At 41.3% G+C, this 27,519-nt stretch overlaps 1 protein-coding gene across 1 annotated transcript in view; it reads right to left on the bottom strand.

Moving 5' to 3' along the window:
* brun (trafficking protein particle complex subunit brun) overlaps positions 1–27,519 on the bottom strand; it is a 165,314-nt gene that overhangs the window by 38,253 nt on the left and 99,542 nt on the right. The window contains exons 2-7 of the mRNA XM_080286340.1: positions 8,275–8,433; positions 7,337–7,528; positions 4,791–5,551; positions 3,363–3,537; positions 2,816–3,087; positions 352–492 (exon numbers count right to left, since the gene is read on the bottom strand). Coding sequence (XP_080142466.1) covers positions 352–492; positions 2,816–3,087; positions 3,363–3,537; positions 4,791–5,551; positions 7,337–7,528; positions 8,275–8,395 — 1,662 coding nt within the window. The 5' untranslated portion in view covers positions 8,396–8,433. The remainder of the gene's footprint in view (positions 1–351; positions 493–2,815; positions 3,088–3,362; positions 3,538–4,790; positions 5,552–7,336; positions 7,529–8,274; positions 8,434–27,519) is intronic.

Raw genomic sequence — 27,519 nt, 5'->3', positions numbered from 1 at the left:
GAAACAGTCCTCCCTGGCCTCTTTATCTGCTGAAATAATGATGAATGGTTAAAATGTCTGTATACCTGTATATGAATTAGTAAATCAAAATGCATTAAACTTCTCATGGCTGGGATAACACTAGAGTTTGATTCCTGCCAATGCCACTTGGTTTTATTCAGCTGACAGTGAGTCCTACGATGCTGACTGTGTTAACAATGTCACCAATCACCCTCTTATGGCTGGCCAACTCTTGCATCATATTTTGACTACAACCTGACAATTTTATTTGGCTTAAAGTAAGTTCTTGCAGCCTGTGAATGTTTATACAATACTGTACAGGATATGATACAAGAAAATGTAATGCTATACCTTTTCTTCATCTGACAGCTGGAGGTTGATGAACACCACATTGGAAAGAAACTCAGCAGCCATCAGGTAGCGTTTCTGTTCAATTAGCACATGTACTGCCTTGATGCTAGCTTCTGTCTCCACCACACCTGCATTGCGGTACTGCAAGAAAATTCATTTATGCCACTTTAACTTCCTATGATTATTGTATGCTTTACTTTAAACAGCAGAAAGACCTCATCAATTCAATTCATATTCCTCCAGTTAGTTTTCTTTATTTTTCTGACTACTTTCAGGGTGTAGAATTACCCTTCCCTCCTGAAAAATTTCCCAATTTCCCAGGTCACGTTAGGTTAAATCATTAGGTACAGTTAAGCTAGGTTTGGTCAGGTTTGGTTAAACACTTGGGTTGGGAGTCCCTTCCGCCATTCCTTCGACAAATCAAATTAGTTGTCACAGTGGAATGGCTAAAAACAGCAGGGAAACAGATTCAACAAGAAACGTTTATATACCATTCTGGTAATAATCAGAAAACTATAACAGACTACCAGGAAGAACAAAACTGACTTAGTTGGGTGCTTCTACTGCTTCATGTAAATAATATGTTTACCCTTTGTACTCTGTGTGATTCATGGAGTACAATCACAAACTACATGAACATCAGAATAATTCTCTTATCAATACTCCCTTTATACTGTATACGGAATCCAGTACTAGTTACATCCCTGCCTCCACCTTCCACCTTTTAACAAGATCACTATACGTACACGGTTAGTAATTACCAGCACCATCAATACTAACATCATAATCCTACTCCCATTAATAAACAAAATTGGTAGGATCCATATATTGAAGGATGGAAAGAACAAAAGTTCTATATCTATATAGAATGGGTAATAAATCAATTTATTCATCATACAACTCTTCAAATATCATGGCTCCACCCCACATACCAATCAATTTTATTTTATTTTATTTTTTTTGGTTAACATTTCACAAATGCCTGTGGGAAAAAAAAAAAAAAAAAAAAAAAAAAAAAAAAAGTTGCATACATACTAACTTCATCCGTGCATTTCAATCTTTTGTCATTTTTTGCTTCAACTTCCATACACCAGCTTCTCAAGCACCTATTATACACTTCCACATCTCTCACCACCCTCAAAATAGGCTCAGGAGAGTCTATGAGGCAACTGGGGTAAAGAGGCTTGTTGAGTAGTGGTTGAGTTATGGATTTTTCACCTTATTTTCTGTGAACAATTTATAGGAATTATTCTTGAACATGGCAATGTTTTGATGGGCTCTGAAAATGTGCCGTGAATTAAATGACTATAAATGCATGACACAAATATGGTGACCCCACTGTATTTAACACTGGAGGTAGCTGCATTAATAAGATGTTATATCAAAAGACAGTAATTTATCTCATTCTCTACACTAACATTATTCTCTTCAATATGAGGTTATCTTTTAATCTGACTGTTATGGCACATGCAACGCAATTTTATGATTCTTCTGTGAATAATAACGAATCACAAGATGGGTTTGGGAAGCTAAAAAACACACTGCTAGGTGTGCCAGACAGTTCTCTTCACATCTTTATAAAAAATAAATTGATGTTAGAACTCTTAAAAAATTGTTACAGGGCCCACCAGGGGTGCAGGCAAAAAATTGAACCCATGGCCATAGAAAGGTTAAGCCGTTAAGCCAAGCCAATGATTGTTTGTTTCTGGTGCAATGGAAGAAACTTACTATACATACTCAAAGATGGATTTATTTCCCAATTTCCCAACTGTAGGTTAGGTTAGGTCTGGCTAAATCATTAGGTATAGTTAAACTAGGTTAAGTTAGGCTTAGTTAAACACTTAGGACAGTCTCTTCTGCTGACAAATCAATCAAGAGTTGTCACAGCCAAACAGCTAAAAACAACAGGGAAACAGATTTAACAAGAAATGTTTTATTGGTATTGCATCACAGTATCAATGGTTCATAGGCTACACAATTATAGTGGTAAATGTCACTTTCAGGAAGGAGTTAATAATTAGTGAATGTCAAGAATTAGACAGCAGGTTTGGGATGTAACGCTTGCTAATTTAGGGGGTTACTGCAATATCTAGAAACCTTTATTATGCATTTTTTATAACTTCCTGTATATGAGTACCAGAGTGAATGTCAGTAAGGTGTTTTTTGGAGGGTTTGGGTGGGATCTCAGGTGAAAAGGGCAACTATGGAAAATATCCAGTCTAGGTTAGTCTTTTATAATGGAAACATATGGGACGTATGATGCGGAAAAATATACTGCGGCTTGTGGCCAGTCAACATAACCCACGTTACAGGAGGCAGCACTGTATATATATATATATACATACACTTGAGTTTTTGCTTCAAATTACAATAAGCCTCCATACATTTTTGCAAGTTTTTCTTTTTACTGTTTGTGTACTAGTCCTGCACCCAAAGGGTAAAGAGAATTAAGTGTGATGCTAACCTTGCTGTAGTGCACAATGGATTCTCTGTACTTGTCCACTATATCATCTGGTGAGAGGCAGTGCTTGCTTGTTTGTCTTGCTACTGCAGGTTCCAAGCCAGTTGGGAGGGAATTGGTGTTGACAGAGCCATTGCGTCCCCGGCCTCCTGCATTGCCTACACTGCCTGCTGTGCCTCCAACTCCAAGGCTGGCATATCGCTGAAGGCCACAGCTGCGCCGTAGGTTGGGATACAACAGAACCACTGATGCAGCACACAAGCCCTCAAAGCAAGCTAAAGGAATATGGTAAAGTATTACTTTCAAAAAAATAAAAATAAATAAATAAAAAGCATAGTTATCAATATTAATACCGTACTGTATATGGATTCAGGGATACAGAGTCCTAGCCATGGGTCCCCATACCCCTTTGGGGAATACTGATAACAATACAGGACTAAAATATCATGTTATTATCTAACTGTATGAAAATATACAACTCTGTTGCCAGTCATCATAAATCCAGGTCATGAAAATACCAAGAGTCTGTCAGGAAGAAAATAAACATTACCTGCAAGCCACAGCCAATCATTACAATTGCGAAGAGTATCAGCTGCATGACTGTAGTGCACAATGGCCTCGGTGGGTAGTCCTGCCTGCAGGGTAAGGTCAGCCAGTTGTTTCCTCAGTCGACCACTACAACGCTTCTTGTTGCTCCGAGAGTCCATGTCGAGACCAATGAAGTCCTGTTTGAATATGATACCATTGTCACAGTAATTAGTTTTCAGTATAATTCAGTACCATACTATATTTAAAAATATTGTAGTACCAGTAACACTGCCAGAAGGCAAAGTCATGGGCTGCTGAACTACCCATTTACTCTGAAGGTCAAACATAATCCAAAACAAGGCGAGAGTGAGGGTGACTTCACAGTGGGATCACAGGGAACACAGTGAAAGGTGATAAACATTACAGGCCTATGATTTTTGTCCACCGAGGGATACAAAATAATGTTTTCAATTGTACTGTACCTGTCTTATATTTAACAAAACTCTCAACACAAAAATACTAAGCTGCAAATGAATTTTTGCAGAAGGTTACATTATGGCTAGTACAATACTGCCAAGCCAGAAAAATAAAATTTGATTTCTATTTATTGAAAATATTAAGCATGCATGGAGGAGAGATAACAGTGGATTGATTACCTTGTCAACTAGGCAGTGGAAGCAAAAGCTCTCTACTCCAAAAGTGTTGCAAGAGGGACTTAATCATATGAAATATGCTGATGTGTGGAATAGTGCCTGTGGGGTTAGCTGAGAATTTTGACAGCTTCAGTGAAGTGGATGTTTGACCTTTTTCACTAAGCAATCAGCTAATTAATCCCCTACCCGTTGGCTTTTCTGTTCTTGTTTATGGATTCTACCCACTCCACTTAAAGTTTGATATGATGACTTAGAATGGATGGCAGAGTTAACAAAATGAGTGAGACTGTCCACGGGAGTGTGATATGACTATGGAAAGGAATGCACGTATGAGAGTGGAAGGATTTCTACACTGTGTTGGTGCTAACTTTAACTTACAGATATTTGAGGACACTTACAATTGTGGGCATCACAAATGATGGTACTGAGTTACCCTAAAAGTGCATGTGCAGTTACCTGGTAAGATAGCATACAAAAGGAAAAATATGAAAACAGTTGAATATGGATACATTGAATGCAAGACAGGTAATAAGAAAGATTAAGAAACAGATGCTAAAGAAGTAAAGCTGATAGCAAAATGAAGACAACAATGAGAAATATGAGGCATAACTCTGTGATCTGGATAGGGAGGACCAAAATAATGGGAGGGTGTTGCAATGAGTGGCATAAGAGTGAAAACAATGATTTGATCTGAGTCACTATGGATGGAGTTCAGGAGTTAAGATTTGGGCAATGGACAGATGGGTATGAGTTATACTGTATAGTAATAATTTTTAACAGTCCAGACTCAAACTGACCTTCCGTTCAAATGGAGCACATAAGAGAGGTGGTTTCTCCAGCTTTTCCTGACTTTTGTCTAAACGTTTTGATTCCAGGACCCAAAAGAGTGAGCTTACAAATTCCTGGAGTTGAGCTTCAATGTTGACAGCATGCTCACCAGTTGGGTAGAACAGTGCTCGTGTTTTAAAGTTGGATGGAGGCTGAAGGGAGAGTCTTGAGTAGTGTGAAGCTGAGGTGCTGATGGAGGACTGGCTTGTGTCTTGGGTTGAGTCTAATGCAGAGTCCCTAGGTGAGTCAATTTTACCATCCTCACAGCAGCCAACTTCACTGGTGCTCTCACTACCAGAGTCTGACCCATTGACATGATTTGTGTCAATTTTAAGGTCAGTTGAACCCTCAGGATGTCCTTGTGGACTGTCTGAGTGGCTGTCTGAGTCTGCAGGCTTTTCCTCATTGCCAACAGTCTCATATACACCACTGTCACGGTCTGTGCTTCCAGCAGACACCTTCTTGATGTGCAATGGGTGGGCATGGCCATTAACTGCTAGTGTGGGGTGGCCAGATGATTCTATGTTTGAGTGAGTTGAGTCTAGTGCACCATTAGGCTCTGGGGTGTTGCTCCGGGAGTCAGCCCCAGAGCCAGCTTCATACATGGTGCCATCTGGATTGAGACCCAAGATGATGCACCTTGAGTCATACAGAGTTGAAGAATACTTGACTTTAAGACTCTCGTGTTGTTTGCAGATATCATTTAGGTCGCTCTGGCTACCAACTTGACCTGAAAGAGTGATGGAAAGAATGTCTATCTATCTACTGCCAGACACCTTAATCCCTTATACAGGGTGGCCATATACAAATCGCCTCCACGTCACCCTGTCCCCCGCCATTTCACTGCCCTGCTCCCAATTCACACACCTCTCTCTCATATACCTCTCCACTCCATCCCTTCATCTCATCCTTGGCCTTCCCCTCCCTCTTTCCCCCTCCACCTCATTCACATACACTCTCCTCATCAGTCTCTCTCTCTCCATCCTCTCCACATGGCCAAACCACCTCAATGTGTTTCTCCTAATGCTTCCTATCACATCTACATCCACAACACAATGCTCCTTCACATCCTCATTTGTCAGTCTGACTCTCCATGTGAAAGGATGTTAAAAATTTAAAAATTTATGTGACTGATGTTTTACATAGTTATCTTACACAGTATTTAGTCACAATATAAGTACAAACTACAAATAATGATTACAGACTGAGCCTTCTGGTAGCTGTTATTCTCTTAAGAAGGCATCTCATCTGAATACTCTTAAGAAGGCACCTCATTTGAAAACAGGTAAACTAAGACAAAAGACACATACTGAATTGTGATGACTGAACAAAAAGATATGTGCTTTAAGTCAAGTAAATGATGCAACTCGGTAAAGCACAAAAAATAAAATACACACAACTGTACATACCACTATGTACAGTATACACATATTCTAATCTCTACCACAAATGTATTGAGAGTAAACAGCTATCAAGTGACCCCTTGCATGACTTAAGTTAGGGGGAATAATGAATGAAACAACAATTAAGTTCTAACTACAACCAGCATAAGACAATTCCCCAAATATCATAATGATACAATTTTGATTGAAGTTGGCAAGTCACTACCACATGCTTCAACACACCTACATTAAGTAAATTGCAGCAGTACAGTAAAATTATTCTGTCAAAGGTTTTATGTATAGTTTGTGATTTAGGTCAATTTCCAGAAATGAGGATAACACACATAAAAAAATAAAAGCTTCAAGGACAGTGAGTATAAATGTTACAGAATAACATTACTGTATCAGTATTTATGAGCTCTGTATGGGCATAACTGTCTTCTTAAGAATAATACAAACTCTTAATTAGTTCATTTCACACTCCTTCCAAAACTCTTGAATCCCCAATTAAGCATCAACTGGAATACAAACAAAAAGAAAGGAAAAAATATTGCAGTAGCTATGTTTACTTCCATTATAACCATGTGCCACATCCATGCCACCAAAATATCTGCGATTATCGTGGAGGGAAAGCAAAAGGAAGCAACGTGTCAATGTCATTTAAACTAAAATAATGGTATTGGTGGAAACTGAAATAAAATCTGACTAAATTTAACTACTATAATCTCAAGTGAGGTTTAACTATAGAGCATTTACTAACTAAAAACTTTGTATAAGTAATGGATCAACATTAATGCTTTCTTTTACCAGTTTGCTGCTTGCAATTAGATTAAGTACTTTTCTTTCCTGATTAAGTGACACTCTAATTACAACTGATAACTCAAAGGTGTACAAATATATGACATTCCAGTTTAATGCAAACCAGTTATGTAAGGTGCATTCATGAAAAATCTTCAATATAAGCTGTATGGTATGATTTATTCGTAATCTACAATGTGTAAGTAATGTAGTTACATACATCTGAATGAATACAGTATATTAATACATTAAGATGAAGTTCCATGCTGTACTATAAGCAAACATTTCCAGTAAAGTGCAATGGTATGGACTTGCATAAGGAGTGTTAATCTCACCAATGGTAATGATGCCAAGCACCCTACGGTGTGTCTGGAAGTCCCCCCAGTCGTTGTTCTCAACAGGATAGTCACGGCGGTATGTGACCCACACTGGGCGCTGGGTCCCACTTGAGTCACTCACTTTGACCTGCCCCACGCGACTGATGCGCTCATACAACTTATGGAATGAACGGCTCTTTAATTGGGACCCTGAAAGATACATCAAGTCATTTGGGGGGGGGAGGGGGGGGACTTATGATCCTGCATACTGCCTGTAATACACTCCTATGTAAATTGTATATGGTGTACAGCAGCTACACTGTCACCTAATTAAAATCAATTTAAAAGTCTATCTTTTCTTCCTTTGTACTGTACAGTATATCAGTGGTGGAGGCACTCCTGGGAAGCACTTCATTATAAGTGAGAAATAAAAGTACGATGATGATATCTCTCCATGTAAAAGAAAGAAAAGTTTCCAGTGTTTGATAACACTACAGAGCTGATGAAACAGGGTGATCAAGGTTGCATGTTGCCGTAAAAGCCTCAACAAAGACTCTTCTTCAGCAGTGTTTATGCAGTCCTCTGTTGCTTCCTAACTCATTCAGCACACTGTAATGTCTTCTTATTACTTTATTCCTGCTGCTGCAAGATAAATCAATTCAGCTCATGGGTGTTTGCTTATAGCAAAAGGGGTCAGTGGCAGTTATATTTAAGCTTCCACTTGAAGCCTATCCCAGGTTGAACAATTGGCCAGCAACAGTAACATGAAAACAGAATGTGCACCAGTGTACTGAAGGGATTGTTAGGAGATATATGAAGGTGCAAGAAATGCAGCAGCATCTATGTAAATACAGTACCTTTCTCTCACAAGTCTCAAGCACTGCACAGCACTAATTTCTTTCAATAAAATTAACAGCAAACTTAAAGTATGGCTTGGAAATTTGGTAGGTACTAACCCACTTGTCTGACCAGGACAAGGAGGGTCTGGTGGTGGTGTGGACTGGTGGTGTAATCTGGGTAGCTCATGGTGGTGTCGGGCGGCGGGGTGGAGAGGATTACACTCACAGACGACCTCATGTCCCTCCCCGCCCGCAGCCCTCAAACCCACACACACCCTGGAGCATAAGCACATAATATTAGGAAAAGGAAACATGTTGCATAATAATCCTAGCACAAATACATCTATACCTTTTCTGTGAGAGTATGTGTGTGTGAATACAATACTGGCTAATTACCTTACAAAATGAAGTCCTCAAACTAGATCCATCTATGGAGACTTTGGTTTACTATTTGCAACAGCATAGATACTACAGCAACCAGTATTAATCAATGTGCAATCTCTTGCTGGACACAATTTTTAAAATCTTCAACACAGACCTCTTCCCTAGGTTGAATAATTTAGTCTGAAAGCACGAAGATCATAACAAAAAGCATGTTATGAGTCTGAAGGAGTTAAGTTGAACACATTAATGTGAATGCAACTGATCTGCATCACAGGTATTTACAGCACAATTCCTGGAAGGTACTGACAATGGAGAGGAACTATCTATTCAGTGTTAAAAGGCATAATGTGCAACTAACAGTTAATGCAAATAAAACCACATATTAAAGGGGCCTGTATGCATCTTAAAAATCTGATGTTCCAGTTAATAATAATTTATGGTGCAAAACTTACACCTCAACATAGACTTCCCTGGTGAGTATGTATTTCTTTTCCTTTCTTTTTTCTTCTCTCTCTCTCCCTCTCTCTCTCTCTCTGTTTTACCTATTCCAGTAAAAATTTCTTTCTTTCACTTCACTCGCAAAACATAATTCTTCAGTATAATTTATGCTAAATATTTCTGGGAGTGTTCAGCAGAAATACTGTACAAAGATTTCTGTAGTCCACCAGGCTTATCCATATGAGTATCTGAAACTACGGGGGTCCATTCATTACGCCTCATGCTATGAATGCAACCTTACCACACAGAGAGAAACATTTTTGTATCTGAAACTATAGGGGGTCCTTACATTAAGCTTCATGCTGTGAATGCATCCTATCTATGAACTGCTACAACTTAAATTCCCAAGTTCAGAACTGCTACAATTTAAATCCCCAAGTTCATTCAGGTATGGCAACAAAATATGCCTCCAAGCCTTCCCATTTCCTTTGGCTAATCTGGACCAACCTCCAACTTTATTCCTCAACACTATTTTTCCACTAAATTTTTGGTTTTCCATTTCACATTAATTTTGTCCACACTTGGCTTCTATGAGCTATATTGCTTAAGTTTTGATTCTCCACTCATTTCAAATGTCTGAACCATCCCAATGCAATAACAATAAAACAAAAAAGGGATGAACATCCTTCAACTAGCCAAAACTCAGAACCATGCTGAGAGGAGGAGGAGGAGGAGGAGGAGCAGGAGCAGGAGAAGGAATGGGTGATATTATTTGGCAATTTAAATTCCTCCAACAAAATACAATGGATCCAAGAGAAGGAAACTGAAGCAAGGAAAGAAGGAATGAGATGGGGAAGTGAGGAATTGTGGAGCTGGTGAACTGAAATGCTTGGTGGAGTTAATGAAACTGTTGAAAAAAATGTGGGAAAAGAAAATGATGGATGGGAGGGAGGGAAAGAATGGATGAGAACTGGGAGAAAGGGAGCAATTAAATGGGAGGAAGGGAAAAGTGGGAGAGGATAAAAGGGAGGAGAGAGAGAGAGAGAGAGAGAGAGAGAGGGGGGGGGGAGAAAGGATGAGAGGATAGGGAGGGGGAAAGAAGGTAGAAAAGATGACAAGTGAGGAGGAGGATGGGGAAGGAAAGGGGAGGGAGGGCAGAAGAGGATGGAGAGGAACGGATTGGTAATACGTAAAATAAAGGAATACTGTATTGTAATGGGAAACAAGGGAATGTGAGGAATAAAGAGAAAATGACAAAAAAATCTGGTCAGAGAAAAGAAAATATGTTGGGATGACATTAAGATCAAACAAAACTAATAATGGAACAATGGAAATGAAAAATGTGAAAATAATCAAGCTGGATAGGTCAAAAGAGACGACAAATAATTGAGGGAAAATCAGGGGAGAGGTAAAATGTATCGAAAGAGAGTGAGAAGAAAGATGGAGAAAAAACTGGAACAAAGGACGAAATCAAAGGAAAAGAGTGTGACAAGAGGCATGGAGGGAGAAGGGAAAGAATGAAGAGTGGGAGAAGGGGAGAAGAGAGAGAGAGAGAGAGAGAGAGAGAGAGAAGGAAGGATGGATGAACGAATGAATGAATGAATTAAACGTAAAGAGGCAAGCATGCAAGGGAGAAGTGAAAGAAGGAAAGTGGGGAGGGGTGAGGGAAGAGAGGAAGGGAAAATTGGGAAAGGGGGGAAAAAATGAAGGAGGAAAGTTAAACAGGGAAAGGAGAGAGAGAGAGAGAGAGAGAGAGAGAGAGAGAGAGAGAGAGAGAGAGAGATGGTGAAAAAGAGATGAAGAGTGGGAAACGAGGAAGGTGAGGAGAAAGGGATGAGGTGAGGAAGAATGGGGGGGAACACATGAAGAGGCAGTGGAAATGAAAGGTAGGAAAGAAAAGTGAAAGCGAGATCAAGGGTGAAGGGAGGGAGGGAGATAAGAAAGAGGGAAAAGAAAGGAAGAGAGGGAAATGAGTGGTGAAAGGGAGAAAGAGAAGGAGAGAGGCGCTGGACCACTTTAATAACGTAAAGGGTAAAGGTGTTTGGGTGCTCGGGATGCACATACAGTACTAACATTCTCTCTCTCTCTCTCTCTCCCTCACACACACACAAACACACACACACGAGAGAGAGAGAGAGAGAATTACAAAAACTCTCTCTTTCTCTCTCTCTCTCTCTCATTTGAACTGATGGGATTAAAGAGAATGCTGAGTTGTGGAAAAACCCTAATTCTCTCTCTCTCTCTCTCTCTCTCTCTCTCTCTCCAAACAGCTTCAATCAACAGAAAACAAGCAGACGTAACAGTACAGCCACACCAACAAAGAAACTCTTGAAACAAACACTTACAAAGTCATTGCCAAATGGTTACTGAAGCTTTGATTACTATTTCCCTGCCCCTTCACTACGATGATGCTTATTATGAATTTTATGATATGGTGACTATATTTCATCCTCTTCAGTCTCATGACATACCCAGTATTCTTTATTTTGTTCTTGAAAGGGTAAAGAGTGCAACCCCAGCTTGGTTTGTTCTTGTACTCAGTTTAAGAGAGACTTTTTCTATCTGTGGAAAGTTAGTATAGTCTTCGGTAAACAGTGTGGTGTGGTGTGTGGTGTGGTGTGGTGTGGTGTGGTGTGGTGTGGTGTGGTGTGGGGACTTTTTGAGAAGTTAGATGTAGGATTCAATGAACTGTTCACTGCAAAAGATCTCCCCTAAGATGAATCAAATAACATGGAAGTAGCAAGAACAATCGAACAGAATGATACTTGACTCGAGGGGTTACTGTGATCCTAAATATCAGTAAAACTGTTACAGCATGGTGTGGTGTGGTAATGTGATGTGACTGTCGGTATGGTGTGGGAATGTGATGTGATGTGACGCGATGTGGTGATGTGATGTGATGTGGTGAAGTAATGTGATGCGATGTGATGTGATGTGGTGTGATGTAATGTGATGTGATGAGATGTGTTGTAGCGCGTAGTGTAGAGCTGTTTGAGCATATGAATGACGTGGTAATATTGTGTTTGTGGTGAATGGTGTGACGGTATGTGACAGGAAGGTGAAAGAAGAGGGAGGGTAAAGCAGGATGATGAGGTGAGGTGAGGTGTGGTGTGGGCTGACGTGACGTGGTCTGGTGTTAAGTCATGTAGTGTATGGTTTGGTTTGGTCTGATCTGGTGTGGTGTGGATGTGACGGCAAGGGGCAGTGGTGTGGGTCAGGGAGGTAAGGCCAGGAAGCTGTTAATAGACCCAGCAACATAACCCACACCTGTCACCAACCAACTTTCTACACCATAACCTCCTCTGTCTGTGTCTGTGTCTCTGTCTCTCTCTCTCTCCAGATTCACTGATCACTCTCCCCTTTTCTCCCCCCTGTTTCTTTCTTTTATCATGTTTCTTCTATATCTATTTTAACTCAATCCCAGCACCTTCTCCACTCGTCTCTTCCCCTTTTACCACTTACATTAAAATTCAATTGCTTACTTACATTCCTTCCTTGCCTAAGCTTCCCCCACCCTCGTCTCTCTCTCTCTCTCTCTCTCTCTCTCTCTCTCTCTCTCTCTCTCTAACCTTGACTTCTCCCCTTAATGCATCCTCTCCCCCCTCACCCCCATTTCCTCCTCTCCTCCACTAAATCCTAAACCATCCCCCAACTCACAACCACTGCCATCATATCCTTGTCAGTCAGTGTCGATTTATTTTCTCCTGTCATGGTTGTGTGAAATTCGATGAGCCTTAGGGGACGAGTCTCCTTGATTACCAGTCAAATATTCTCTCTCCTCTGACTGCACTTGGCCATAACTAAGCTACATGAGGTTAGGGGTCATGTCTGGTTAGGATAAATATGCTTTACTTCTATTACACTTCTTACAATTTATTATTTAACTCGTGTCCTTCTGTTTCTCGTGTCTTTCACCTGTCGTAAGGCTTCTTAATCCCTTCAGCCCGAGGATATTTCCTAATTTATGCTAATATGTCGTCCACTATTTTGTTTGTCTAATTCATGTTCATTATTAACTTTCTTCTAACCGATCTCATCTCCCTCTACTTGGTAACCTCTTCACACTCCCCCCCTCTCTCCCTAACACTGTAAAACACACACACACACACACACAAACACACACACACACACACACACACACACACACACACACACACACACACACACACACACAAACCCTTCTCCACCCCTTCCTGTCACAGCAAAAGGTCCCCAGACATTACATTATTAGGCGGTGAAGCGTGGCAGTGTGTGGGTGAGGCACTGTGCACATGAATGAGACACTATGTTAAACTTGAGAAACAGAGACACTGGGCCCTCTCATACCAGCACAAGCTCTCAAGTGGCTGTGTTTAAGGTTCTGCTATGTTATGTTCTCAAGTGGCCGTGTTTAAGGCTTGCTATGTTAGGCTCTAATACCCACTGGCCTAAGGAAGACTAATGCTTTCTCAGAGGACGCTGAGGACGCTACAATCACGCAGTTACATGGACTTTTGCTATAGTTCTTTCACCCAGTGTTTCGTCCTTCTGTAGCTTATTTCATGCACCTCAGTGGCGGAAGAACATAATGCCACAGCCTTACATCTTTTCCATCGCACATCTTCGTGACTAGCACCATATTCTAGTGTTAGGCTATTGCTATAACTAAGAAATCAAGGCGGAGGGATGACAATTTCAGGCCAGGTTTGAAAAAAAAAAAGGGGGTAAAGATAACACTACTTTTACAAATTACTGTAATACCAAGTGCACAAACATTTTCCCTTTTTTTTTTTTTTTTCACAAATGAGTAGGATCACGTGCTTGTACAAAATCTTACCAATAATGATAAAAGTAAACATATGCTACATCATAATTCATTGTCACAATCATGTCCCCTGCCAGAAACCGCGACCCGAGAAGGATTTTACTAGACATGTTTCATCCTCTACTCGTGCACAGGTATTCAAGGCAAATCGGTATCACTTCACTTTAGGCCACTGTTTCACTTACTTCTAGTGGTAAATATATACTAAAAGAACTATTTTTCCCTATTGTATTGAACGAGGAAAACGATACTAAAAATAAGTAAAAAAAAAAAGGAGGGGGGGGGGACGCTAGAAAGTCTTGATCTGGTCCATAACATATTATCGGGTTGGCTAACGACGAAGCACAGCAGTAATTAGTCCTCAAATAAGTAAATAAATAAATAAATAAACAAACAGCCAACTATATTCAAAGCTAAATCATCGCCATCCTAACCTGTTACGGCCGAAATGGGGTTCCGTTATAAGGGTCAATGTGGTAGAGGCGCTGCGTACGGAATGAGATGTCTGGAATTGGACATACTTTGAAACCCAGTGATATACAACCTCACCCTTGACTATGGATACACTTATACTCATCCTCGACGAGATGCACCACTTTATAGCACACGAAATACACCACTTAATGGCACACGAAATACACCTAATTATGGCACACGATACACCACTTTATAGCACACGAAATATACCACTTTATAGCACACGAAATATACCACTTTATAGCACACGAAATACACCACTTTATCGCAGTTGATGTGAATGGAGCTGAAAAGGAATCCCTATGTGACTTCTCTTCACCCTATCGTGAATCCGGAGCGACTTGTCAACTAAAATTTTTGAGAGAGAGAGAGAGAGAGAGAGAGAGAGAGAGAGAGAGAGAGAGAGAGAGAGAGAGAGAGAGAGAGAAATTACAATTTTCAGGCTCCTGACACATTCTCAGCTGAATAAAACTTAGTCAACAGCTGTCATAAAATCCAGAATTGCCCCGACTGTGAGTTGGTTCGTGGTTACAATACTAACACTCCACCTCCTAATACACCTAGGCTAACTATAAAATAAATATGGCGTTTGATGGAACAGAATACTTGAGTAGTCCCGATCATGAAAGGCTATAGGTAAATAATCAGTACACACTCTGGTTGAAGGTAATTATAACTGAAACCTGAGAAGAGAGAATTGCAGTAAATATTAATCTCATTATTCCAACAACATTTTAATATCGAAAACACACAGACTACTGATACCTTGCAATTAATCATCATTTATGGTGTCAAGTCTTCCCAAAGTGCGAGTCTGAGCTGAGGACCATGATGCTAAAGAAAGTGTTTATTTTCCAGCTAAATAACTTCGTATAACAGGCTATATGTCTTCCCCGTCTCATTACTGACATTAAACTACTAAGGGAATCTACTCTCCCTCCCTCCCTCCCTCTCCCTCTCTCTCTCTCTCTAATGCCATTCCTCCCCCTCATTCAACACCCTCACTTCAGGCACCCATTTCTCAAAGCCTCTACAACCCTCCAAGCCCACCCTTTTTATGCCAAACAAAGAAGAAAGGCGAGAGGAGGAGAGGGGAGGGGGCGGGACGGGAGGGGAGAGGGAGATGGTAATGTTAAGGGAGGGGGAATGGACGGAGAAAGAAAAAAAAAAAAAAAGAGGGGGGGAGATGAGCACTTAACATTGAATTTCTATTCCCCCACTAATCCTACCTTGTCCAATATATTCTTCTTCTTACAAAAAACATGATTTAATAAAGTTTAAGTACACGAGGTGGAAGATGAAGAGAGGAAGAGAAGAAGGAAGAGGAAGAAGAGATGGTATATATCAGAGACAAGGGGTACGGGAAAGAGAAGCGACGGCAGATAAAGGTGGGACGAGGGTATGAGGGAGATGGAGAAAGGGGGAAAGAAAGAATATAAACGAAGATGGAGATGCTGAAAGGGAAATAATTTGGCAATGTATGTGGGAGATATGGGGATGTGATAAAACTGGGCGAGAGAGAGAGAGAGAGAGAGAGAGAGAGAGAGAGAGAGAGAGAGAGAGAGAAATGGGGGAATGGCGTGCATGCATAAACAAAGTAAGGGCGGTTGGGATGCGGGTGGGGAAGGAGGGGGAGAGGGGGAGAAGGAGGGGGATGGGATTGGGAAAGGAATAAACGGGAGCGAGCAAAACAAGGATATGATGATACTGAAGGAAATGTGAGGGTAGTATGGAAGGATGCGGGTGGGAGGGAGAGGAAGAGCTGCGAATTGATTATACTGAAAGGGGGAAGGAAGGAAGGGATAGGAATGGGCGAATCGGAAAGAAGTGAAACAGAGGGAAGGAAGGATGAAATGCGAAAGAGAACAACATATGGGAGAAAAGGAAATAGAAGAAAAAAAGTAATAAGTTTGGTAAGGAAGAGGAATTGGGCTGTAAGGATATATATAAAATAGTACAATGACTATATCTATATCTATGCCGCATATAGCACAGTGCTTGACTCAACTGGGCCTTACTACAGTGCATGTGTCCTAGCGTTCGTGCATGTTTGTACGTGCGTGCGTGCGCGAGTGTATATGTGTGTGTATGTGTTTACGGAAGAAGGGCGTAAAAGCGTGAGAAATAGAAAAGCCAGTGTTTTTATAGGTATTGCCTTGTTGGCCCAGGTGGTGTGGTGAGGAGGCTTCTTTACAGGCTCTCTCTCTCTCTCTCCTAAGTCGTGTAAAAAACGGATAATTTTGCAGCCTAACCACCAGTACAAATCATAACCTGCAAAATTAACAAAATCAATTATTCTGAACCTACCCAACATTACACATCATTACTTGCAACATCAAAGCATCCTCCATTACACTGCAACCTAACAAATAATACATTCAGCACCATGACACCCTCAATTACTTTGCAAATTAAAAAAATATATATTTACACCTAAACACACACACACACACACACACACACACACACACACACACACACACACACACACACACACATGCTTGAGTATTCTGAATCTGGCACACGGTGGCCCATTCTCAAACAAACACAACATCCTTGCACCACAGAATCACATCTGCAATTTACACACTGCAACAGCTCTTAAGTATTTTGCAAGATACAGAGCTATATAACTCCTTTCAACACCAAAATTTTCCTTTACATTACGTCCTACTATCAAAACAACATCAATCCCTTCAAAGCAACATCAATCCCTTCAAAGCAACAACAATCCCTGTAAAGCAACATCAATCCCTTCAAAGCAACAACAATCTCTTCAAAGCAACAACAATCCCTTCAAAACAACAGCAATCTCTTCAAAGCAACAGCAATCTCTTCAAAGCAACAACAATCACGAGCGCTGAGCAATCTAACATACCATGCCATATCTGCATCATCAACACACCACGGTAATTTTGAAAGAACCACATCGTTACCTTCAGTACCACAACATCTCCCAGTATTCCACAACATCACAGTCACATCAGAATCTCCACAACCACAACATTTATCGGGTATACCGCAATACAACACAGGCACATAATTACCTTCACCAGCATAACACTCCTGAATATACTGCAACCTAACCCACAGTGCCACAGCGCTAACTTTAACGATGCAGCATTCCAAAGTAGTTCACATATGATTTAGAACACCATACTCGATGTACTGCAAACCTCGCTAATCCAGTGCAACATTATTACATGCCAAATCACACAATCGCACTGCTGATTTGCCGCAACCCTAGTTAATATACAGTGTCACGTCATTACCTCCATTATCACTGTACTCAAGAATATTGTGCAACGTAAAATACCGCGCAGACATTCTTCTGATTATTAGGAACCGTGGTATTCGTTAACAGTATACAGTGTCACTATCACTGTCACTACATCCCTCAATGCAGTATTCGGTAACTGTTGATGATATGGATCACGCGCGTACACACACTCCTCTCCCCTACAAACACACACACACCACACACACACACACACACACACACACACACACACACACACACACACACGGGGCTTACTTCTCACGGTAAACACACAAGGGCAACGCAATCTTTTCCCGGCATTTTTCTACAAGGGTGTGCCATTCATCACGGTGAAAAACAAAGAGGGGAGAGAGCGCAGCAAGCTTGTCCTTCACCCACAGATAAAACCACTCTCACGAAACAATGGATAGCCTACGTCACAACCATAGTGCGATCGCCATGACATATAAGACCTAACTATTCACCTCTTCAGTACCATGACTTTTTAAAATTTTATGCTTGCTACCTCCAGACGATTTAATTCAGCTTAAGAGAGACTTTTCGAACTGGAGAGGTTAGATACAGCCTTCATTTGCCCTTTCTATACATTAGGACTTTACTAGGCTGAATAAAATCGTCTGGAGATAGCGAGAGAATGAAAACAAAAGTAATCGAACTGATGGGATTCAAAGAGCGCTGTGTGGAAAAGCCCTCCCCCCCTTCTCTCTCTCTCTCTCTGCAAAAATGTCTAAGCATATGATAATATAATTATGTCTAATTTTTCCGTATCGACGCTGACTCCACCCTGTAATATAGGATGCAGGTTAATCACACTTAATAAATTACAGGTGTTTCAGAAGACAGTCAAATATATGGTGCTCGCGGGTACTTTCACGCCCTCAGTTTTCACGACACGGCTGTTTGTATATATTCACAGTATTCATTATATACTTACGAAAAAATAGACAATATATATAAGTGTTCAAAACTGCAACAAACTTTCATACATATAAGGATCTGCAGGGGAAAAAAAAATCAAGTACTTCTATATAAAACGATGTAATACCACTGGCACCTATTAATAAGACATAATAAGGTACAGCAAATGATAAGATTAACTGTATATCAGTAAATTCGAAATAAAACACAAAAAACTACGCAGAAGTCGTGATAATTCCTTAATCCTTCATATACCTACCTGATAAAACATAAAAACAAAAAATCAATATCAGACATGGCATTCTAGTACAGCATGTAGCCTCAACACTTGACACGTCTGGGAACAGTGAAGCCGGTGCAGACAGCGTGGGAAATTTCTCTCTCTCTCTCTCAGTATTGAGAGAGAGAGAGAGAGAGAGAGAGAGAGAGAGAGAGAGAGAGAGAGAGAGAGAGAGAGAGAGAGAGAGCATAGGAAAAATACATGGCAAAGCGGTAACGAGAAAGCGATGTAAAAAGAAAGAGGTACAAGGGAAGAAAGACAAAGAGGAGGGAGGAAAGAGCGATGGACGGCAAGAAGAGAGAGAGAGAAAAAAAAAGAGTAGAAGGTAAGCCGGGATGGAGGTAAGAAGGAGGGGGAATGAGAAAAAAAATGAAGGAAGGACGTAAAGAGGGAGGTAAATAGGAAAGGAACGGAAGGAGGTAAGAAGGATGGAAAAGAAAGAGGAAAATGATGAAGGCAGGAGCTAAGCAGGAGGTAAAGTATGAAGAAATGGAAAGGGGGGGAAATTTGAGAGAAAGGAGTAAGCAGAGGAGGAGGTAAGAAAGAAGGAAGGAAGGAGGAAAAATATGGGGGAAGAAGGGAAGGTAAATACGAGTACTAACTGGCAAGGTCGGAAAAGTAGGCAGCGTATGGGAGCGAAGCAAGCACTGAAGGAAAACATTACAGGCAAGTAAGAGGCTCGAGGGGAGATATTATGGAAGGGAGGGAGATGAAGAAAATGTGAGAGCTCCAGTACGAAACAGAAGAAGGAAAGGAAGGAAAAGAGAAAAGATAAGAGGTATACACTAGGGGCACATAAGAAACAGGTGGGGAAACTCAAGAGAGTGAGGGAGACGAAGAAGAGGGGACAACTAGAACAAGAAAGCGCTTAGACGCATACCTCCGCCAATGCTATTGAAAAGGATCCGGATCCGGATCCGTGGACGTAGGATTCGGATCCGTGGATATAGGATCCGGATCCGGATCAAATTTAATCAGTTCTTTCGTGGTCCATGGTCCACCTTTCCACAAAATTTCAATGAAACTGAGAATGAGATATTGTGCGGTATACTCCGGATCCGGATCCGGATCCGCCCTCAAATTTGATCACTTCTCTTTGGCCCAAGGCCCACCCTTCCACAAAATTTCATGAAAATCCGTTCATAACTTTTTGAGTAATCCTGCTAACAGACAGACAAACAAACAAACCAACGCGGGGTAAAACATAACGTCCTTGGCGGGGGATATAAGCAGGCTGTTTCTGCTGGACTCTCGGGAAAACAGCTGATTTCAAAACACGGGGTCTGGCAAAAATTAATACAGTTTACCTAAAAACTCGTGTGCGAATGAATCATCCTGCAATGCTTATGAACTCCTCAGCTTGTGCAAGAGGTGCTAGACACTGCTTCGGCAATATATATATATATATATATATATATATATATATATATATATATATATATATATATATATATATATATATATATATTCAGAGAAGTGTGTTGCAAAGGCCCTAAAAAAAACCCTGACCGAAAGTGCCTCTGGGAGGCATCTGGAGGCCCTAGGCTACAGAGGGCTATTTTCAAAACATGAGGGCCAAAGGAATGGGAATGAGTCCTGCTGCAGTATTCCTCACTAACTCATTCAGTGACAAGGTCATCTCTAGGCCGGCCTGAGGGTATATATATATATATATATATATATATATATATATATATATATATATATATATATATATATATATATATATATTTAAAAAAAAAAAAGAGGGAGGGGGGGGCAGGTAAACACAATGAAAACATAACCAGGAAGGGTAGGTGTGAAAGGGAAGTAGACAGAACAGAGTAGAAGAACGGAGTAGGGAGGGAAGTATATATAGATCCCTGGGGCTGACTTTGCACACGTTGTGTCTGCAGGCTGGCGGCTCATGTCCACACGATCAAGGGATCTATGAAAGAGTCCAAGGCCCGGATTTAAAAGGAAAAAACAAAGTAAACAAAACGCGCTTACCATACAACCGCTCCCAAGATTTTTTTTTTTTTTTAACAAAAGAGAGAAGAAAATTCTTCACTCTCCTTTCCCTATCGCTTATAGAGTACAAATCTTAGCTATGACAGGTAATTGGTTTAAAGTTTGTTTGATGATCCAGGTCCTTAAGAAAAACTAATGTGTAGAACTGAGGGACACCACTTTCATTGGGTGGAGAAGTGAGATCTTCCCATCCATGGGAAACGGGAAAGCAAGGAAGGGAGGGAGGGGGGGAGTGGCTGTAGCAGGCTTAAAGTTCTGAATGGTACAGTGAGTTAATGACCCAGTTCGTCCACTTTCACTTGTGAGATTTTCGTCTTTTTGCAGCTTACTGCCCGTAGCTCAATGACAGAATAATACAATACTACGACTCTACATCCTCTCCATACACCTTTCCATGACTAGCTCCATATTCTATTGCTACTTTTTTTGTTACAGCATAGCCTTCAAGGGTGGTGGTTTTAGATCAAATGAGAGTGAACACAGAACAGATATACAAACTCTTCGTGTCTTGTTCCTAGATCTTCACCATGGACTTTTTTTTTTTTTTACTTTGTTTTTCTTTCCTCTGTTCATCTTCTGTTTAAAACAAAATTACCCCAGGTCCAATAACCTTACCTCACAACCTCCACTCCTTCATCCAGTACCAGTACTCACCTGAAAACAGAAAAATACGTTAGATTCATATTTAAAATCATGCTGTTAAATGTATCTGCAAAAAAGACGAGATGAGACATAATTATATGAATGATGAAGATAAACACGATGACTAAAATGACGACGACAATGATAATGACTAAAATGGCGATGATGCTGACAATGACTATGATGATGATAATAATAATGATGACTACGATGATGATGATTATGACACTGAAGACGACAACGACGACGATGATGACGATGATGGAGAGATGCAATTTTTCGACATTCTGCGACAAACTTGGCTACCTACGGAAAAAAGTATGTATGGGGTGAGTGGGACAGATAGGTTGGTACTTTGAGGGGAGACTTAGGGAAATGATGACAGGGCTGGCAATCTGAAGGAGAGGTGAGGGAAGCGATGACAGAGTTGACGAGACATGCTGCGAATAGCAGGACAGAAAGAGGTCAGGTTACTGCAGAGGGAGGGATGACTGGATGTGGAAATGACGGAACTGAAGCTGAAGGTAAGAAGACATGCATCGATGAGAGAAATGAGATGCGGTGAAAACTGGAACGAACACTAGATATGTTGTGAATAATAGAACAGATAGGGGTCAGGCTACTGCTGTGGGATGGATGACTGGGTGAGGAAATGACGAAACTGAAGATGGAGGAGAAATACACAGATAAGAGAAATGAGATGCCACTGAAGATTGGAACGATTACCCTTTCCAATATGATGGTTTTTTATTTTTCTATTTTTTCATCAGACTCGACGATTTTATTACACTTATTAAGTTTCTCTAATAAAGAACTGGTTAATGAAGGCCAGGTTCAACTTCTCCATATCGAAAAAGCTGCCCAAATCGTCTGGTGGGTGTTGAGAATTACGGTCAGGTTACTGGAAAAGGATGACTGGCTGTAAATAAAAGGGAACCGAAGGAAGACAGAGTGAAAATAAACCTGAAGGAGGGGAAAGTGGAAGAAATACAGGGATAGATGAAACAGTGTGGCGACGGAGACAGGAACTACTAAGAAGAGAGCCTGGCAATGTACAGGACGTTACCCTGAAGGGGAGCCGACGGGCAGGGAGCAATTTGGAACTGAAGATAATGGTGATTATTGAAGAAAGCAGGCTAAGGAAAAAAAATAACAGTAAAAATTTCCTCCTAGAAATATAGTAAAAATGGGAGGGGGGGGGGTGAAAGACAAGGAAGGACGTATTTTAAAGCTTTCTGCACATTTTCGTCCTTTGTTTTCTCTCATGACTTTCTTTTTTCCTTCTTGCTGCCCTTAAGTGATTATATTCAACTTAATACGGACCTCTGGTGGTAAAAGGGTTAATGATGGTTATATCAAAGCCCTCCAATTCCAAACGTCTCTCCTACTCGTAATAAAATCGCCTGGTAGCAAAATAAAATAAATATAGTAATTAAATAGCCAATATAGTAAATAAGTAAATGGTAAAAAAAAAAAAAACAAACTGCATAACCTCACCGTCTTCAAGGAGTTAAAACAGAAATCGCAAAGGTGCAGGTAAGTCCCAATTCCTAACACACCTTTGTGAAATCCAAACTGAGAGTAAAGTGTGCTGACATTACCTCCTTCGCCACTGACTGGGGATCCATAATGTGGTGTATGCAGGCTAACTAAATATGATGCTTCTAACTAATCCAGATGTGCCTGATGGAAACTGGGATTTTTTCATATAATCGCCCCCCTTCCCTTGATATGGTTTTCCACCCTAGTGCAAAAGGAGCCAGCGTAAAATAATAACTAAATATCTAAGTAAACAAATAAGAAAGACAGAAAATAAAGACTGGTATCCGTGCACCCAGAGGACCTTGGCTAGATTTAAGTGTCCATGGAGAAAGATTGGTGCACATTAAACTTTTACTGGCCAGTCTGCTTATCTACTGGCAGTGTACACAGCCAAGGTCCTTTCAGCTGATACCCTGAACACCTTTACTTTTTACGTAAGAAAAAAAAAAAAGGAGGAGGGGAGGGAGACCATCTTAATTGGCTTTTTTATTCTTTCTTTTCGCCACTTTTTTTATTTTCTTTTTCCATTTTCTTCCCTTGTCTTATTTTAATTTTCTTTTTTTTTTTCACTTGAAGGATTAAAGCGTTGATTTTATTCAGGTTTGGCCAGACTCCATCGTAGTAAATTGGTTAACGGGGGTGTCTGGGCATGAATGGATTGTGCCAGTACTAAAGTGAGACAGAGCGGCGGTGAATGAGGCGAAGTGGCGTTCAGTAAGGGATGGTAGAGATGAATGAGGGAAGGTGGCGATGAATGGGGGAGAGTGGCGATGAATGGGGGAGAATGGCGATGAATGAAGGACAGCAGATGAATGAGGGAGACGAGAGGCGGGCAGACACTGATGAGCAGGAGGACACGAACAAGAGGAGCACGAAGAGGACACGATCAAGAGAGGCAGGAGGGGGACACGAACAAGAGGGGTAGGAGGAGGACACAAACAAGAGGAACAGGAGGACAAAAACAAGGGGAGGAGGACACGAACAAAAGGAGTCGGAGGAGGACTTGAACAAGAGAAGCAGGAGGAGGACACGAACACGAGAAGAAGGGGAAGGACACGAACAAGAGCAGCAGGAGAAGGACACGAACAAGAGCAGCAGGTGGAGGACACGAACAAGAGAAGCAGGAGGAGGACAAGAACAAGAGGAGGAGGACACGAACTAAAGATCAATACGATGGGATGAAGAGGCATGAGTAAAATTAGATGTTAAAAAAAAAGGGCAGCGAATCTAGGAAATAAGATGAGTGACGAGAGAATACGACTGAAAGAAACTGGCTAACGTTGAAAAACAGAGGTAGATGGGTTAAACTGGCTAGGTAAAAATGACGAGAGAGAGAGAGAGAGAGAGAGAGAGAGAGAGAGATTACCTGATAACGAAGTAACGATTTCAAAGACACGCGATGAGCGAGAGATGAAAGGGAAATGGGCATGAGAGAGAGATGCAATGAGCTAGGCTGGGAGGCAATAAAGGAAAGGTTGGTAAATTGGACTGGTGTTAAATTTAGGTGGAAACTGGGAAAGGAAGGGAAGGGAAGGGAAGGGAAAAAAGAATTAACTGAAATGAAGGAAAGTGCTGCAACTAAGGAGAGGTCGGGTGGAGGAAATGGAGGTGGTAAAAACTAAACGACGGAAGGAAAGAATGGGAAAAAGATGAAGAAGACACTGGGAGGTGAGATCTGGCACGTTGGAATAAGAAGGAAGCAGGTAGGAAAAAAGAAACAGAATAAGAGTGGGTGGAAAGGTGGAATTAGGACGAGTCAGGCACGGAGGGAGGGGAGGAGGTGGAGAGAGGGGAGAGGGAGGGAGGGGAAGAAGTGAAGGGGAGAAGGGAAAGGGAAGGAGGGAAAGAGGCTGGGAGGGGAGAGTGACAAAGGTTAGCAAAAAGGTAAGAAGCAGGCAACGAGAAGGGACGTGATGCATGAGAGGAGGAGAGGAGTAGAACGACGGTCGAAGATATGAGGAGAGAGAGAGAGAGAGAGAGAGAGAGAGACGCACGAAAAATAGAATCGAGGAGAGTGAGGCAGGCAAAGATGGGGGTCACATGAAAACAGGAAGGAAGAAAAAAGTAAATGAATAAAAAAAAGCACAAACGAAAGATACAAACAAGGGCAGAGGCAAGCAAGGAGGAAACAGAGGAAGTGAGAGGGGGGGGGGGAGAAGGAGGAAGAAAGAGAAAAGACAAGGAGAGGAGGGTGAGGGCATTTGCATTGTTCTAGTGCAAGCGTGAAGGGGAGGGGAGAGGAGGGAAAATATGCAACAGGGTGGAAGGAGAGGGGAGGGGAGGGGAAGGGAAAGACAAGAGGGAAGGAGAGAGGAGAGGAACAGAACGAAATAACTTGGAGGAGAAGGAAAGGAGAATGGAAAAGACGGTTCGGTAGGGGAGGGAAGGGGGAGGGGAAAGGCAGATGAGAAAGGGATGGGAATGGGATGGGGAGGGGAGAGGTGGATAGGGAAGTGGTGGTGATGCAGGGAGGCCCAAGCCTACGCACACGCACACACACACACACACACACACACACACACACACACACACACACACACACACACACACACACACACACACACACATTCATGATTTACGGGTGGCCAAGCAACCAGGCGAGGCAGCACCTGGGTCGTGGTGGAGACAACCCACAACACTGAGAGAGAGAGAGAGAGAGAGAGAGAATTATCACAAAAAATACAACTGCTTCTTAAACAATAATGATTTTTTTTTTTAATTTCCAATGAGGTGATATGCCATTAATTTTCACCTTTACCAAAATCATCATTCACTCTTTCACCGACTTTTCATCCTAAGTTAAATAAAGTCGTCTGATTATTATTATTATTATTAGTAGTAGTAGTAGTAGTAAATGCGTCTCCATTGTGTACGGACCACTTCACTCCGATAACGTACTTTTAAATTCGTTTTTGCAACCTTCTAATAACTTTTTTTTTTTTTTTTTCAGCGTAAGAGACGTAATGATGGATGGATGGATGGATGGAGACTTTGAACAGAGGAAGTTATGTACAGCTTTCATTAACCCGTTCAGTATGAGATATCCTTCCTTTGCTGGATTAAAACAAGTAATAATAAATCTGTAGGTAGCAGGAACAACACAGTCAAACACGCTCTGGTCGGGTTGGGGTAATATAGGGTCTTGCATCAGGCTGACCACTCACAACACCACAGGGGCCTCAAACACGTGTCCAATTAACCTTCCCTCGGCCTACCCCCACCCTCTACCCTCATGCACCCTCCCCTCTGACTACCTTCTCTCTCCCCTCACTCCCCCTCCGCTCTCCCCACACGCCCCCTTCCCCCTCCCCTCACGCCCCCTTCCCTCTCCCCTCACGCCTCCTCCCTTCTCTCCTTTAACCCCTCTCCCCTCAGGTCCTCTCTCCACTCCCCTCACGCTCTCTCCACTCTCCCCTCAGGCCCCTTCTTTCCTCCCACGCTCCCTCCCCTCTCCTCTCACCTGTCAACACAAATCACACTACCAACACACTCAATTACCAATAACCTTTCTTCTGTGGCTCGGTAATTTCAAAGAAGAAAATCCTGTATTGTATTTCTTTATTTACTTAAACAAATGACGTATTAGAGGATGCTACGGTCATTAGTACATGCTCAATAGTACAAATGCAACTTTATATCTTTCTGCGACAATATTTTATAAAAGTATGGCGAGAATTTGATATCTGTTTTGTGTCGAATACTCGTTTCTTCTTCTAAATAGAAAAATGTTACAAATATCAACAGTTAAAATTACATCTTCCACATCAATCTATCTGTCTATCTATCTTCCTATCTATCTGTCTGTCTATCGTAAAACCCAATACTTCAGTCCTTAACGTGACAATCCAAGCATGCAACACGACTTTCCTTTCCTCTTATTTGAGAACAAGTGAACGCGTCATGTGACTTCATCCACACATGCTCTCACGACGTCATCACACTCTTGACTCTCTCTCTCTCTCTCTGTTTCTCTCTATCCATTTATCTGTCATTATTCTCAAAATTCTTGCTTTCTTAGACTGCTGACATTTTTGCATTCTCTCTCTCTCTCTCTCTCTCTCTCTCTCACACACACACACACACACACACACACACACACACACACACACACACACACACACACACACACACACACACACACACACACACCGCAAACCCAAGCAAGCTACACGTGTCTGCTTTCCTCATATTATTTGTGAAGAGCTGGAGGTGTCATGTGACCCCCACACTATCTCCAAGGAGCACAGCAGTATTGTCTTGCCCTTCCTCAGCATTTTCATATTCTCACATTTACGTTTTCACCATTCTCATTTTATAACATTCTCATTCTCAAACTCACACTTCACATTCACAATACAGCCACATTCTGATTTTTCTTACACCTTAAGTAGTCCCACATTCCTAATACCTCCACATTCTCGGTATACCAACATTCCCACATTATCAGTATTCTCACTGTTACCAAATTAAAAATATTCTCACAGTCACTATGCACATACTGTCGTAGTTTCTTTCACATCACCACTACTCACACTCTCAGTAGTTTCACATCACCACTATTCACACATTCTCAGTATTTTCACATCA

The sequence above is a fragment of the Coenobita brevimanus genome, chromosome 111, assembly GCF_032717465.1.
Source record: "Coenobita brevimanus isolate Jiangsu-jjx chromosome 111, ASM3271746v2, whole genome shotgun sequence".
Classification (NCBI taxonomy): Eukaryota; Metazoa; Arthropoda; class Malacostraca; order Decapoda; family Coenobitidae; genus Coenobita; species Coenobita brevimanus.
This window is presented reverse-complemented; position numbering and strand designations above follow the sequence as displayed.